Source organism: Hippocampus zosterae, chromosome 2 (assembly GCF_025434085.1).
Source record: "Hippocampus zosterae strain Florida chromosome 2, ASM2543408v3, whole genome shotgun sequence".
NCBI lineage: Eukaryota > Metazoa > Chordata > Actinopteri > Syngnathiformes > Syngnathidae > Hippocampus > Hippocampus zosterae.
The window spans coordinates 12,819,132-12,836,191 of NC_067452.1; the positions used below are offsets into that span (position 1 = coordinate 12,819,132).

General features: G+C 42.0%; 1 protein-coding gene across 1 annotated transcript; it reads right to left on the reverse strand.

The window, feature by feature from the left end:
* Positions 1 to 597: 597 nt before the first annotated feature.
* On the reverse strand, positions 598 to 15,320 carry gdap1l1 (ganglioside induced differentiation associated protein 1-like 1). The gene is made up of 6 exons (XM_052058158.1): positions 15,087 to 15,320; positions 10,454 to 10,646; positions 9,134 to 9,307; positions 5,671 to 5,765; positions 4,686 to 4,800; positions 598 to 4,609 (listed from the first exon to the last, which is right to left on the reverse strand). The coding sequence occupies exons 1-6, from the start codon at positions 15,267 to 15,269 to the stop codon at positions 4,266 to 4,268; spliced, it is 1,104 nt and encodes a 367-aa protein (XP_051914118.1). The 5' UTR covers positions 15,270 to 15,320; the 3' UTR covers positions 598 to 4,265.
* Between the last annotated feature and the right edge of the window lie 1,740 nt (positions 15,321 to 17,060).

The following is a 17,060-nucleotide window of genomic DNA, read 5'->3' on the forward strand; positions in this document are numbered from 1 at the left end:
ATTCAAAATAGAGTGTTTGAATTATTCTGGTCACAGCTGTCAATATTCTAAAACTCAATCGCACTCGAATGTGCATTTGCTCACAAGCCAAAACTTTCTCGCCACCTTTGTGCTTTGAGTTCGCTGCCCCTTGAACAGGTGTTCCTCCACTCCAAAGTCAAACAGTATTTCTATGCAAATGTCTCAACTGAATGTGTGACAGAGGTCATGTGATTCCATACTACGATTAGTCTACAAATGATGTATCTTTGTTCACCCGTCTTTGCTAGTGTCATATAGTAACAGGCATAGCAATGAAATGCTCTTCCGCAAAAGTAAACAATTTGTCCTCTTTTCCCATTCAGACAGCAGAATCAGAGCAAAGTGTTTAGGTTTTTGCACCCCATAAATTTGTGACTAAATTGAAACGGGATCATTATTTCGCCGCCCTGATGCACCACCTTAACTATGTTCATAACGCGAAATGTCGTATTGAGTTTTCTATTCCAGAAATCATCTTTTGCCACTGGAACGAATGGAAATGCCATTAATCTGTTCCAGCCACCAAAATACCATCAGAAAGTAATTCATGATGATAAAAAGGCTTGTAACCAGGGCTGCAACTCATCATTACTTTAATAATCAATTAGTTTGTTGATTCATGTTTTGATTGATTGATGAATCAGATGCAAAAAATGAAAACAAAGACATCCACAAAACAGGAAATGATTTAAAATTGACATTGCAGAAATGTGCATGAATTGATTCTGAGTCAGTTAGTGGTTTGGAGTTTCCAAACTAAAAGCAGACGTCTCATTTTGAGACAACACAAAGATAGTCGGTCTACTTTTGTGGAGGACGACAGAAATGTGGCTGGAATTCTGAGGATTTGAACAATGTCTCTAAATGATTAAAGGATTCTGAAAATAGTTGGTGATTAAATAGTTATCAAGTAATCGATTGCACCTCAGTAACAACACTAAATAAAATCCCCCAAAATAAATCGCGCATCATGCTAAATCCTGTATTTGTGGCCGCTTCCGATGTTTGTAACTTGTCCACCAGGGGGCGGTACAGTAGTCTTGCGGACCCAAACAAAGAAGAGTTTTACAACTACTGCAGGGAACTTAGTCAGCGGCAGTATTCGTCATATTGTTTGTTGTGCAGAAAGCGCTGGATAAACACAACCAAGTAGATGCCGTTTGTTACCCCGATGGCCTATTGTATTGCTGCCATTAAGCTAAATGGACCGCTGTCAAGCTTCGTGGTTGTTTGTCTTTGTTTTACGTTAAGGGTGACAGGACCCTGTTGAAGAGTAATGATGAATTGACAACTCATTCATTAAACTGATCAACAAATATTTACTGAATTTATTCATCAAGGGTGCAAGGACACATTTCCAGATTTGTATTTTTTGTGCTGATTCTGTTATCTGTCATTTCACAGGTTTTCGTAATGACAGCGTTCATATATTGTGTTTTTGTAATATTTATGAATTATGGGTGACTTAATTGGTGACTGAAAGGTCAGTTATAAATTATGCGTGGTAAAATGTGTCGCGTAATCTTATATAGGTCAAATTTTAAAACAAAAGGATGAAAACATTTTAAAAACTTGGTGTAGGAAAAAAAGCTTTTTTGAAATCATCCTCGAAAATATGTTTAGGGACACAAAAAGCCACCTCTCATTTCAAATTTTCTTTTGACTAGTTTTATGAAACTAATTGCTAATTACTTTTTTGGGGGGAAGGATATCTATTTTGGTCAATTTGGTCTTGTTTAATTTTAAATTGTCTTGGTGATTTCATCCTCCAGCAGTAAATCTGCGATTACTGTCGCCCTCCTTGAAATGATGTGGATCTCCTACACTGTCAATTTGAAATTGTTTCATGTTTTTGTATAACGAGATGGAAATTTAAAAAACATTTTTGAAAATCCAATTCATCGGTGAATCAATTCTGAAAATGATCGTTAGTTGCCGGCCTACACGTAAATCGAAGCAACATTTCGGGCCAAGCGTGTCTCACTGTACGTTCTTTTTTGGCCATTTCTGGCTGGTGCGCTGTGCGAATTTTTCAGATGTGCCAAACATTGTGGCTCAACAAAGGTTGGTTAACGCCACCATTGAGGCGTGACTGTACAAAACATCTCTGCCGCAGAGCGTTACCTTCGCGCAACGTTGTTCGCGCGCGATTACGGACACAAATAAAAACCTGAAGGCAAACGGAATGCACTCCTTTTCACTGCTCATTATTGCTGGGGATCCATTAAACATTACGCACACATTGAAGAGGACGTGACAGTGTTTTCCTTTAAACCTTCAACTGTTTACAAGCGTAGAACCTCAGCTCGCTGTCTGCGGAATGTGTGCGGTGAGATTGCGTCTCTGGTGCTCCCATCAACCGAGTGGACGTGCGTGCGTGCGTGCGTGCGTGCGTGCGAGTTGTACATGTCCAACCCCAAGCTGGTATGTTTGGGAAATGGCGTTGTTTCGCGTTCTGCAATTGAATTACACGGCACTTGCCTCGAAAGTAAGAACGTGGGCCCGTATCCATAACGACGCAGAGATGCTTTGGATTTAAAGGAGTTAAAACAAAAGCACAAACAAATTCGGTATAAAGTTGAAAGTCTTATGACAATAGTCAAATTTATGCATATTTTGAGGAGGAAAAAATGGTCGTCGTACAATAAACTCATTTCTTTCCAAGAGTAAAGTTGGTCTGGAGATCCCAAAGTCAAAAGAGGAAGCATTTCTTTAGTTGTCTTTTTTTGCGACAATAGAGCATTAACTCAGAATGGAGTCATTTTTTTAGATTAGAAAGTTGTACCACAAAATTGTGCTCCTTTAACAATACAGTTGTATTTTATTCTAGGGCAAAGTCAGAGTTTAAGAATAATGTCAAAAATATTTCACAAAAAAGTGTTTATCTGTTGTGGGGGGGGGGCAATAGAGCATTAACTGGGAATATAATCACATATTTTACATAAAACAGTTTATCCTTTACACATTTGTATTTTTTTTGGGTCAACAAAAATGTGTTGTTAAGTGAAAATTTTTGACCCCCCCCCCCCCCCAAAAAAAATCTAACAATAAACACTTTAATGAACACTATTTAAATATAGTCTAGTCATACTATTTGTGAGTCGTCATCTTTGGCAAATAAGGTCAGAAATCAAGAGGGGGAACATTTGTAATCTGATGAGAATATACTAATTTTCGCATTAACTGAAAATTAAGTAACTTTTTTTAAAGACAAAAATCTTTTTTTTTAGCATAGTGGTATTTTTGTTGGGAAAAAAGTCAATGTTTTTTCCACACTTGGTCTTTTTGGCAAATTAGTCAATACGATGATGATGATGATAAACTAAATTTTTTTCAGTATGGTTGCATTTCTTGGAAAAAAAAGTAACCATCTTATGAGAAAGAGTCTCACCAATTAATTCGTCGTCTGATGAAATTGTCATATTGTCTCAGGAAGAAATTTTTTGAGGGAAAAGTGACAATATTACAATAAGAATTTGACAAAAAGAATACTTTTTTTTTTTAATGAAGCCTGACAAGAATCAGCTTTGTTTTTACTTTTTTTTTTTTTTGGTGGTTATTTTAGCATGCGGATATTTTGGGAGGATAACGTAAATGTTTTGAGAAAATGTAATCTTATGAGAATCAACATAAATACTTTTTTCAACAAAAATAGTGACAATTTAGCAGCTGACTTTTAACATTTGATTGTAATTATAGTCATGTAAAAGCTGTATTTTCCTTGTGTCACATGCTGAAAAAAAACTGGCACTTTTTAGCATCGGGAACTCGAAGGCTGAAGATGTTTTATCGTAACTGCTTTCTGTTTTGGACACGGGCCTCAATTCAAAAGGGAAACATTTTCCTGCGGTTTCGTGCTTCCAGCAGCGATGAGTAAATGGCGAGGAGTCGCGCCCGGCGTGCCAAGGTCACTTAACCCCTATGTGTACGCGCGCGTGTGTGAGTGAGACTTGCACTAGTTTCATTGGAGTGCAGTGTATTTATAAGTGAACCGGTTGAATGCCTTGAGCAAAGGGCAAAGAAGAGCAAAGCTGCTCGATGAAGGCTGCGAGTACCCGAAAATGTGCAGTCAAGAAATGTCTCCTTATGGAATGTTTTCATAGTGTGTATCTTGCCTCGCCCGAGTACACTAAGTATAGGCGCTTCCTCTATTCGGTACGGTTTTCCTGCAGTCGTCCAATGTTACAGAAAAGTTCAAGCATCGCACGCGGAAACAGACGTTGAACACACCGAGAGAGCATTCACTACATGTATTTCTTTTTTAAAAACCAGTAGGCAAAGTAGCCCATGCCGCCGAGGGATCCCATAAGAAAGGAGGCCCCAAAGAAGGAAGGCGGCTTCTTTTTGACCATTCGGAAGGCGTTGGGGAGGACCGCCGACAGGAGCGTCGTGTGGATGTCGCCCAGGACCTTGCGGAAAGCGTAGCGTTTTTGCACACGCAGAAAAAAGGTCTGCAGATTGGGCCGACTGCCGTCCTCCCAGTACTTCTTAGAAAGTCCTAAGAACTTGAGCCTGTGCAGCAAAGCGCCCAGGCAGATATCGGCTAGTGTAAAGTCTGGTCCGCATAGCCACAACTCACACTTTTGACCTGCCAAGGGGAAACGACAGTGCTGTACTGTTGCCGACGTTTGTCACCAGGACGGAGAGGCGTCGGGCCGGCCTACCTTGGTACTCCAGTTTCCTTTTTTCCAGTTCGGCCTCCACTTGATCCAAAACCATTGCCAACTCTCCCAGGATTTTCTTCAGATAGTTGACATTGTCATGGTCCAAGATCTTTGCCTGCCAACGGTAAAAAAGTTTTTTTCAACATTTCAAAATAGACATAGACGTGTTCTCGGTCTCAAGGTAGCTTTCGAAACTGCCAAGACTTTCCATCGAAGGTATGAGCTGTTTATTTGGGATATACAGTGTGTGTGTATATATACCGGTATATATTTTTTTTGCATCTTCATTGCAGGCAAAATGTCACGCCCCCTCCTGTTGTTAGTGCGCGACGTCGGCGAGTCTGCCGATTTTTACCCTTGTTGGAAAACTTGAGACTTTTGAGCTTTTTCAAGTACTTACACGTACATAAATACTTTTGGGATATAGAAAACACCCTGACAAAGAGTGGTGGACAAAATGAGGGATCACTGCGGTCCCCGCGGGTTCAACACATTTTTTAATCAATATACCTGTAAAAATGTAAATGAGGGCCTCAATACTCCATTCGAATCAATTCCAATTCATTCAATTGATTCAATTTACCATTAAAATCTAGAACACACTTAACATCTTTTTCTCAGCAAACATGCCACAGCGGGGAGCCTGTTTTCTCAATCACCCTCACACACGGGTGTTTTTTTTTGGTTAGTAGATGTGCAGGCAAAGAACGCTTAGGCTTTTGCTACCTAGAAGACGTCATGCTATAAAGGTCCATGAACAGGTAGAAAAAAAAGAAAAAGCAGTCGCATAGTTAACGGTTACATATAATGTACAAATTTAGAAATAGATTTTGTAATGTTGGAGACATGGGTTGATTAAATGACAACTTTACAGTAACAAAAAAAATGTTCATATGAAGGTATCCTGCCTAAAATGGTATTTGGTATTTTACTGACAAAAACAAAACACAGAATAGAGATGCAAGCCTTCATGCACAGAACTGACCATGAGCTTCTTTTGCTTGGACAGGTAAGGTTCTGTCAGTTGGGGTTCCTCGTGGTCTAACTTCATCAATTCTGTCGCTGCGTTGACCAAATGCCCTGCAGTCACAAATGCACAACATGCAAATACTGGGGTGGCTTTAGCTCGTTATGTCTCATGACGACATGCAAGGGCCCTGGTACCAGTCGGTGGGCCATTTAGTTTGCATGGAAAAACTGAGCAAAAAAGATATGTATATTTATTTTGAAAATCCAGTGCTTTGGCCTGTCCCTCAAATGGCTGCAATCCATAAATTAGGGGGTTGGCGCTATGGTTGAAAAGTATATCATGATACAAGAATTTCAGATTGGTCCCGGATGATAAGTATATATTTTTTTTTTACTTCAAAAGAAGGACCCAGAGATATAAGTCAGATTTACGTAATTTTCTTTTAACATATAATACTTAACCTTTCATAAGAAGTCAAGGCAACTATGGAAAAAGTCAAACTGGTCAATATACAGATTACATCAACACCCTTTTAAACATTGCATGCTTGGTAGGGCTGGGCAATATGGTTGAACCCTGTTTCACAATGCATTTCATTTCAGTAATATATTAGTAATGACAGATTTTGTTTAACCTACTCTATTTAAAATGAGAAAAACGATTAAATTGATTAAAGGTCACATTCAAACAATTCTAATACTCCATCCATCCATCCATTTTCTAATCCTCTTATCCTCAGAAGGGTCGCCGGCATGCAGGAACCTATCCCAGCTGTCTTCGGACAGTAGGTGGGGCACACCCCCCAAACTGATTGCCAGCCAATTGCAGGGCACACAGAGACGAACAACTGTCTACACTCACACTCACACTCACAATCAGGGACAATTTGGAGTACACCATTAATCTGCCATGCATGTTTTTAGAAGGTGGGATGAAACTGGAGTACCCAGAGGAAACCCACGCAGGCACGGGGAGAACATGCAAACTCTACATAGTGAGGAACCCATAAGCTCTGTACTATGGGGCGGACATGCTAACCGGTAGACCACCATGCCACCCCAAATCAATATTATATCGAGTGCAATTTCTGATATTGATCAGGTTTCTATCATGACATACTGTATATTGATATTGAATTATTGCCCAGTTCTACCATAAGGTAAGACCACAAGCTACCAAAAATTTGTAAGAAACAAAGCTCTTTGGAGAGCTAGTTTTCGGAAAGGTGGAAAGACAAACAATGAGAGGGAAGAGGCTGCAACTTCCTACAAAACCTTTTTTTCCCAAACGAGCTAAAGTTTATCATCTCACAATTTACATCAAAAATAATGCCCAAATGTGTACGTAATAAAATTAACCTACAGCTTTTGCTTTCTGTAGGTGTAAAAAGCAGGTTTGAAGAGGAATTTAGATTCTCCAGCAAAAAATAAACTGAATTTGAAATAGACCCAATTCCAGTTTTCACTCGTCTTCCAGATTTACGGTGTCAAACAAAATTACTGTGCCACCATCTAGTGGCCAACAGTGGAATTATACCCAAACTAAACATGAAGGAGGAAAAAGTTTTCAATTGTACAGAAAAAAAAACCCAGTAAAATTGAGTGACCGTGAACTATGACAGCAAAATTAAATGAATAAATCAGACTACTGCATATGCTGCAAATGAGTAACGCACTTAGGATATCATTGTCTCTCATAACCCCAAAATGATCTGCTGAAGAGAAACAAGTGCAGACCTCCCAATAATTCCAACAACTACATTTACCATACCAGTGAGCTATACAGAACCAATTCTTCTGAAGTGTCCTATGAATCATAAATAAAAACAATACAATCATTTGAAAATCATTTTCAACCTATATTTAATTGAGTACAATACAAAGACAAGTTATTTAATGTTCAAACTGATAAACATTTTTAGCAAATAATTAACTGAGAATTCTATGACTGCACCACATTCCAAAAATGATGGGACAGGTGGCAAAAAAAAGAAAGTTGAGGAATGCTCATTTAAACACCTGTTTGGAACATCCCACAGGTGAACAAGCCAACTGGCAGCCGGTGGGTCCCATGATTGGGTAGAAAAGGAGCTTCTCTGAATTGCCCAGTCATTCACAAGCAAAAAAATGGGGCGAGGTTCAACTCTTTGTGAACAACTGCGTGACAAAATCATCACTTGAAGGACAATGTTTCTCAACGTACGATTGCAAGGAATTCAGGGATTTCATCAGATACGGTCCCGAATATCACCCAAATGTTCAGAGACTCTGGAGGAATGACTGCAATGTAAGTAGCAAGGCCGAAAACCAGCATGAATGCTCCTGACCTTCAATCCCTTAGGCGACACTGCATCTAAAACTGACATCAATACGAAAAGGAAATCACCACATTGGTTCAGGGACACTTCAGAAAACCAATGTCGGGAAAGGCAGTTTGACGTGACATCCGTAAGTGCAACATAAAACTGTATTACGCAAAGCAAAAGCCATTTATCAACAACACACAGAAATGCCGCCAGCTTCTCTGGGACCGAGTTCATTTAAAATGGAGTGATGCAAAGTGCAAAATTGGTCTGTCATCTGACAGGTCCACATTTCAAATTGTTTTGGGAAATTCTGGACTTCGTGTCCTGTGCTCCAAAGAGGAAAGTAACTTTCCGGGTTGTTATGGACGCAAAGTTGAAAAGCCGGCATCTGTGATGGTATGGGGCTGTGTTAGTGCCAACGACATGGGTAGCTTGCGCATCTCTGAAGACACCTTTCATGCTGAAGGGTTTTGGAGGAACATGTGCTGATGTCCAAGCAACGTCTTTTTCATGGACAACCCCGCTTATTTCAGCAAGACACTGCCAAACCACAGCCTGCATGTGTTACAACAGTCTGGCTTTGTCGTAAAAGAGTGCAGGTACCAGCCTGACCTGCCAGCAGTCCAGACCTGTCTTCCATTGAAAATGTGTGTTGCCGCATTGGGAAGCGTGAAATAGGACAAGGGAGACCCCAGACTGTTGACCAGCTGAAGCTGCAAATCAAGCAAGAATTGGAAAGAATTCCACCTACAAGGCTTCAACAATTAGTGTCCTCAGTTCCCAAACATTTATTGAATGTTGTTCAAAGAAAACGCAGTGGTCAACATGACCCTTTAGCAGCTTTTTGGGGGGAACCCGTTGCAGCCATAAAATTAGAAGTTAATGATTATTTGCAAAAAACGGTAAAAGTTGGAACACAGCATATTTTGTCCTTGTTCTATATTCAATTGAATATAGGAAGAACATGTTTGGCAAATCAGTGTATAGTTTTATTTATGGTTTACACAATGTCCCAACTTCATCTTGGGTCTGTACTTTATATAATTACACAAAATTCCCCATCTCTAGTTTGCATGGAAGTTTACTGCAAACGTTCCAGAAATTCAGCGCAAACTGTCCACCCTGAAAAGGACGCATCTTCCCCGCATGATGCAGCGAGTTGGCTTCACTTACGACGTATTTCAGCAGTGGCGTACTTTGGGATCATAGAGTCGGTGGTGAGCTCCGGGTGGAGGATGCAGCCGTGAGTGTACGCGTCCATGGGGAGGCCGTCCAGCAGCTGGCGGTACTGTTGGACTCGCCCGTGAACTGGCGAGTCTGCCGCGGGAATCAACTGAGCCACCGAGTCTGCAGGTGAGAAGTGAATACAACACCGAGGAAACACTTTGAGGTCACGTAAATATTGCCCATCTTAGGGTTAGAGGCGGCTACACACTGGTCTGACGCCTTGTCAATCACAGGACTAACACATGCTTGTGAATGTTCTCACTCATCCCGGTCATTTAATTCTCAGGGCACGGGATTGACCGAAACCGGCTTGTTTCAGATGTTTCGCCTTTCATCCGAGAGTGCTTTATCAAGATATGCAAACAAGGCTATGTTCGGGCTGCACCAGCCTCAGTTGGTGTGGTAAAGCATTTGTGGTTTAAGGCATGCGTCCCTCTTGGAGCTTAGACGGTTGGGTTTCCCCACACTAACTGAGGTTCGTCTGTCCTAATCAAGCCATGTTTGCATGAAGTGAGAAAGCCTGAGTCATTGAGAGTAGTGATGACATTGTCTGTGTCTGTCGGACAGCATTGTATGGCCAAGGCGGGTTGTGCTCATTGTTGTGGTTGAATAAGAAGTAGAAACATATCACATTCCAATATAAAAAGTGCAATTCGTTTGCATTTAATCTTGCAAGACTTCACCTTTTCAAACGTTTATTTTAAGAAGGCTTCGGAGCCTTTTTATAATTTCCAAGTCAGGCCCAGTCGACTCCCACAGTCACTGGGAATGCCGCTGACAGTTCAAAAACAACACCCGAAAAGTTATTGCCCAACAAGCTGGCTGCTCATCGAGTGGGAGAGCCAAGCACCTTAATGAAAAGATGCCGGTAAGTGGAAGAAAAAAAAAACTGTGAAACCAAACTCATTCAAGAATTCCCAGCAAATTCAGAAGGAGGGGCCTGAGGTTGGCCTCAGTGTCAAATCTTGTAATGCTCTTTTTTTTTCTTTCTTCTGTACACGTTTACCACTTGGCACTTTTATTTAATCACGTTCCACTTTTTTGTCTCGTCTGTTACGCTCGCCTGACCCATGACAGCTGGTGTGACATGAAGAATATTCAACATGCCATTTTGGAATGATACGGTGTGTTGACATTTTGTGTTAAGACTGAGGGTGTTGATGTTGGTTTGAACTGGGGCATTCTCCAGCAACAGAAGCTTCAACAGCAAACTTGCAGAACCATTCTCAGTCTCTTCCGGCGTGCAAATTCCGCCTGAAATCTTACCTCCCACAAAATTGGTCTCCAAGTAGTTTATAATCTGGTTGTAGTCACTGATGATGTTGTCACCGTGGAGGAAGACGGGCACCTCCTCTCCAAGGTTAAGCCTCATGAACCACGGCTCCTTGTGCTCCTGCAGTGGCAGGCTGACGTCTCTCTCCTCGCACACCAGACCCTTCTCGTTGATCACCAGACGGACCTGCAACATGGAGCATCCAGCTGAGCGAAGCTCACTTCACATCTGTGGTTGAAAAGAGGCTGCTGTGATATCATCAAAGCGAGAAAAGAGAGCTCACGGAATTTGAAAAGCATTTGTCAGGTTTAGATGAAAATGGCAACCAAAAAAATAATTCTCCAACTCCAGCGACATGGAAAATAAAATTAAGGTATTCGGGTTGGTATGAGTGGAAAGTTGGCGAGATCTATTCAAAGGGTTGCAACATATGGGAACACTTGTTGTTTTTTGGAAGCCATTGGCGGCCATCTTGGAAAGTGTGGTGCCCATCGCTAACCCTGGCTAACTTGAATACATTGTTTTCGCGGTGCCCGTCTCACCTTGTTTTCTGTCTCTAAGGTGAAAACGTCACAGTGTGTGCCATGCGGTTTCTACCCGTACATCTACAATTTAAAATTTTGTATTACGAGTATTATATTTGACTGCTACTCAAAGACTCATGCTATCAGATCCATAAAAAGCAAAATGCAAGTAAAGCCCATCAGGACAACATTTGCTGAGAAAACTGAAACTTCTGTGAGTCACAATTCACGATACAGAGATAATAGACTCTGGACGGTTGATGAGAATCTCTCATTACTCCCTAAAGGCACCCTAGCATCAAATACGCACTGATTGCAGTGTTTTCAGCGGAAAAAAGTGTAACGATAGTATACACAGGCACACCCAAAAATTCCTTCCATCCATCAATTTTCTGATCCGCTTTATCCTCACAAGGGTCGCAGGACGTGCTACAGCCTATCCCAGCTGTCTTCGGGCAGTAGGCGGGGGACACCCTGAATCGGTTTCCAGCCAATCACAGGGCTCGCACAGACAAACAACCATCCGCACTCAGACTCACACCCAGGGACAATTTAGAGCGTTCAATCAGCCTGCCACGCATGTTTTTGGAATGTGGGAGGAAACCGGAGCACCCGGAGAAAACCCACGCAGACCCGGGGAGAACATGCAAACTCCACACAGGGAGGCCGGAGCTGCAATTGAACCCGGTACCTCTGCACTGTGAGGTCGAAGTGTTAACCGCTGGCCCACCGGGCTGCCCTCAAAAATTCTTAATTTTCATATGTCAATCTTAGGGTCGGATAGAATGTACTAAATGGAAAAACAGGCTACAGAACTGAATTGGATTTTTATATGAAATTAGTTACAGTTCTTGAACCTAAAAAGCCTGTCGGCGATGAGCATTAGAAAGGATGCATTAGATTGTTAGCTGCTTGGGAAAATAAATGAAGTAACAATGTTTTTTTTTTAAGTTTTGATTGTCAATTGCAAATGAACTGAAAATTACATTTTAATTAAATGTAATTAAAAACGGAGGATTTAGTGAGATTTCAAACAAAGCTGACACTTTTGCCACATTTCGTTATATAATCGTGTTAGTCACTCATCGTTGAGCCAAGTGGTTGAGCTGCTCAGGAGGCAAAGAATGACTCTTCACTTTATTATTATTATTACTTTAGGAAAAAAAATGTTTCCCGAAAAGCAAGAACATATTTTAGAGGCAATAGCACAGAAAGCAACTGCTGTCCCACTCATATTAAAACATTGAACAACCGAGTGACTGAAAACACAAGACTGTTGACGGTTACTTGGAACATCAAGTACAGAAATAACCCTGCATAGTGAGGCTCATGCTGCTTCACTATGCCCAAAGACCAAGTCATCACACATGGAGTAGCATGTTTGAGTGAACTAGCGAGGGATGCATCAATACTACTTTTTCCAGACAAGTACGCGCTTTCACTTGAGAGTGCCATTGTGTCTTAAAACTGTGATATAAACATCCAGCCCTTTTCTAATCCGCTTATCCTCACGCAGGCACGGGGAGAACATGCAAACTCCACACAGGAGGGCCGGAGCTGGAATCGAATCCTGCACCTCCGCACTGTGAGGTCAACGTGCTAACCAGTCCAACAAAATATATTTGATTTTATTAAAATATTGCGAAAAACACAAACATGTTTCGCTTCGATTAAGCACTTTTTAGAGTAACAAGATTGGACTTGATGGAACTTCCTCTCCAGCACAGCTGAATAAACCTTAAGGATGCTGAGTTGGAGTTGGCACAAACCCACCGGTGCCCCTTTTTATAAATGGGGACCACCACCCATCCAGAGGCACGGTCCCGATGTCAACGCAATGTTGTAGAGGCGTGTCAACCAGGGAAGCCGCACAACATCCAGAGCCTTTAGGAAATCTGGTTGGATCTCATCCACCTCGGCGCTAAGGAGCTTTTTAAGCACGTCTGTGACCCAGAGATAGGAAAGCCCACCTCAGATTTGCCAGACTCTGCTTCGTCATGGGAAGGCGTGTTGGAGGAATTGAAGAGTTCTTCAAAGTATTCTCCCCACCAATTCACAACGTCCCATATAGAGGTCAGCAGCACATCATTTCCATTGTACACAGTTGTTGCGTATCCATGCGCGCGCGCGCACACACACGCACACACACACACTCACACACCTGGCTGTTTTCTGCCGTCCAAGACGTCAGCTTCACATTTACGCTGTCCAATACTTACATACAGTGCACTTCTATGGGAGACATTATTGTATGGCGGAGTGTAATGTCACTTTGCTGGGAGTTTTTACATTTTACACCACCAACCAAACATTTTGTGGTATCATGATGCAGCAGACTTTGCAGGAAACTTTGGGCATAACATTGAAGGTGCTCTTAACATGCGCCCTTAAATGCTGTTGCACTGATCTACTCCACTCACTGTGCCTTTTTCACCTCCTGCATGGCAATACGGTATGTTCTTTTTAAATTCACCGTGCACAGCTACATTTTGAGCAGGATGAATACACCTTCTCCAGCAAAGTGTAGTCACATTTGCAGTCACGTCATGTCACTGGTACAGCTTTTCACACTGACCCCCAACGCGCATTTGTGACTGATCCTGTAACGTCTGACCATGACAGCGTGTTGGCATCAAGAAAAGTCTTCCAAATGACTCCTTTGCCCTTATTCATTGCTCAGTTGTCCTGTGCAAAGCCGTTCTGGTTATTTTGGAGACGGGATTAAGAGTGGAATCAGATTGAAAGCATGAGCTGATTGAGTACTCTTTGCAACGGAATCGACAACCCGATACACTCCAGATCCCCTCGCAATGCATGTCTCCCATGTTTCTATTAAGAAATAAAGTCAAACAAAATATAATCAACGGGGATGCACCGATACTGCTACCGGGGCTGCTACTGTACATCTGTACTAAAATTTGTACTCCGATACTATGACACTGATATCACTTTAACAGCCTCAAACGAACCCTCCCAGCCGCACGTGGTGAGAAAAAAAAATGTCGGATGAAACCAAAGTCGACCTGTGTTATTCAGCTGCAACTGGGGTCTGACTTAAGTTGGAGGATTTGATGAAAAGTTCTCCCACAATATTACAGTCTGTAGCTCTTTTTTTTCCGTTAGTCACTTTGAAAGCTTTGCTTCTGCGCACAAAGTTTGTGCACAGTCATGTGACTGCCTGGCTCCGTTTGATTGGTCAAATGAAATCAAACGTCACAAGTAGTTCTGGTGCATTGGTGAAATATAGTCATGTGCCAGCGTCCGAAGTGGGAGTCTCTCTGATGGAGCAAAACAAATAGAGTAAAAGGATTGTCAAAGTAAAAAGCATTTTTCATGAAAACTTCTCTGACAAGTACAAATTGAGGGGCAAAAAATGACTTCGGTAAATGTAATGTGGCACTATTTACTCACCTCTGATAATAAGTGAACCTGAACTGCAAAATTTATTTTAACTCAAGATTTGTAATTGGGGTTTTACCTGGTATGTCTAATAAATGAAAAACGGGCGCCATTCGTGCTTGGGACGCCTGGTACAACATTTACATTTTCCATATACATTTTATGCAGTTCGTAGCTGCCCAGTCACCTGCATGACAAGTTGACAAGCCACACTTGCCAAAAGGCAACTGTTTGCAGTCAGCACTCGCGTGAGAGCCAGTGCTCGTGCAACACACGAGCGCAAATCAAGGCCCATCCATGAGCTCATGTAGTGTGCATGTTGATAATAGTGAGATTGCAGCTGCAGATGTGGGTGGGGGCTTGTTTTGCTCGTCATGTGAATCAATTATTCAGCCTGTCATGTGTCAGAGCGACCCAAGAGTCAACTGGGGAGGTGGTGAAGAAGGAGGGGGATGGTGGTGGGGATGATGATGATGCGTGCGTTGCTGCACGGTCAACATTGGCCACGCGTCGAGGAAATGAGCGAGCGCCTTGCTGCAAAAAAAAAAAAAACTTTCGAACGGATGCTGCGCGCAGCTGCAGGCGTATTTTGCGTGCACAGGCAGCAGGACGCCCAAACGTGCACGCCAAGAGAATACAAAACCAACGCACGGTAGCATAGCACCAAGCAAGCGAGAGGTGCCTCCATTTTTTGCTACCTTACCTTCTGGGAGGCAAAAGACTGCGTCCAATGGTACAAAACCAGCCTGTCTTTGTTGAGCGCTTTGGGTTCGGCCGTGCAGGGGTCGTCGCACTCGTCCCCGTCTGTCATTTTGCCGTCCTCGTCCATCGCCGAGATGGGCCACCAGCCACACTTGGTTGGGGTAACATGGTTGGAAGACGCCATGACAGAGCGTTTTGAGCGTGTGGAGGAGAGGAGCGACCGGAGGAGGGGGAGCAATGGCTGTCAGGGGGAAGGGGAGGTGGGGATGCGGGGTGCATCGCGAGAGGATGCGGCTGGTGGTGGGGGGCGGGGGGTGCGGGGTGTAAGCAGAGCATCGGCGGCCGTGCGACATGCGGACGGACAGCTCCGACGGTGCTGAAACAAGAAAAACAAAAAAATAGGAATGCAAAAAAAAAATAAAAAATAAGTAAAGAAAAAGCACCAAGCACATTCGTAAAGATCCCATATCCTCAAATTTGATTATTAGGACAAGACGACGTCCGAGGTGTTTGTTATTGTACGACTGATTTTTACTGCATGTACAGCACCTTGGAGGCAGCAAGAGTTGCTTCAAGTTGAGTTGAGAGACATCAGTTTTTCTTTCAAAAATGGTGGGGGCTCCTCAATTACTGCCACTTGACATCATTTACACAATTCTATTGTCACTTGATCTTGCTAAATGACTGTACCGTTTTTGTTTATGTCCCTAATGTGCATTTTGAGATCGTGTCTGATTTTTACCATACTTTAGTGACCCTGCGGTGTTATGTTTGTGTTTAATGTGCAAGTACTTGACCAATGAAGATGATTATGATTGTCATGTTTTTATTAATTGATTTTGTGAAAAGGATGCAAAGGGAACTAATGCAGCTATTAACGTTGTCCAGTAGAGGAAGTAAAGGAGAGTAGGATGCAGTACTATGCTGTCTCTCACCCAGCCCCAGTGAGACTAACAGTTGAAAAAGAACCTCAAATAAAGTTGTCTGAAATAAAGCCCTTGAATTATTTGGTGTCAAACTTGGTTTCAAAAATAGTGTGAGAATTTCCAATTAGGGTTTCATACTCGGGTTAGCTTTCAAAGTAGGGTTTCAAAAGAGGTTTCAGGTTCCAAACTACTTTGAGTGTTTGAACCTCCTTTGAACTTTGAAACCAAAACACTATTTTGAAACCCCAGTTCTACTTTAAACCCCAACTTTGACACCCGAACCATAATTTAAAGACTTACTTCAACTCCAACTCCACTATAAAACCCGACTTTGAAACCACAACTGTAGTTTAAACACACATTCTACTTTAAAACCCAACTTTTGACCGTTAACCCGACTTTAAAACCTTAACCCTTGCTTGGAACTGTTACCCTACTTTAAAACCCGAATTTGAAACCCTTATGTTGATTAGAAATCCTCTTTTCAAACCCGAACCCTATTTAACAACATTAATCCTACTGGAAAACCCAGTACTGAAACCCTAAACCTACTTTGAAATTTGAACCCTATTATGACATCATACTTTGAAACCATAATTCTCGTTTGAAACTGTCAGGTTCTACAACGACCCAAACAATGTTTTGGATCCCCAAAATGCATACACAGACAAAATGCGAATAACAGAAATGTTGAGGGTGAAAAACACAAACCCAACGAACTAAAAATCAGTGATCCCAAGGAGCGAGAAAAAACAAGGCATGAACAAAAAGAGGCTGCAAAAGGAAAGGTCATGGTAACACCCAGAATCTAAACAAAATGAGAAAAGTCACAAATTGTTCACATGACAAACAAAAGCAAGATGAAATGACTAAACTATGACGATACTTGCAAAAGGAGGAAACTAAGAGAGCAAGAACAACTATGACAAGTTCAAGCAAACAAGACTTGAGCATGACCAGCAAACAAATCAAAAATCTAACAAAAGACAAGGTATCTTGGCAGTCCTGAAATGCATGCTAAGGCTTGATTGGAAACTGTGTGCCTGCGG

Bases quoted from the DNA above. Each gene is read 5' to 3' on its own strand.
- gdap1l1 (XM_052058158.1), bottom strand. From the start codon at position 15,269: ATGGCGTCTTCCAACCATGTTACCCCAACCAAGTGTGGCTGGTGGCCC. The intron at 10,647-15,086 runs GTAAGGTAGCAA...TCCATGTTGCAG, and splicing joins AGTCTTTTGCCTCCCAGAAG to GTCCGTCTGGTGATCAACGA. The intron at 4,610-4,685 runs GTAGGCCGGCCC...TCCCCTTGGCAG, and splicing joins AAGGAAACTGGAGTACCAAG to GTCAAAAGTGTGAGTTGTGG.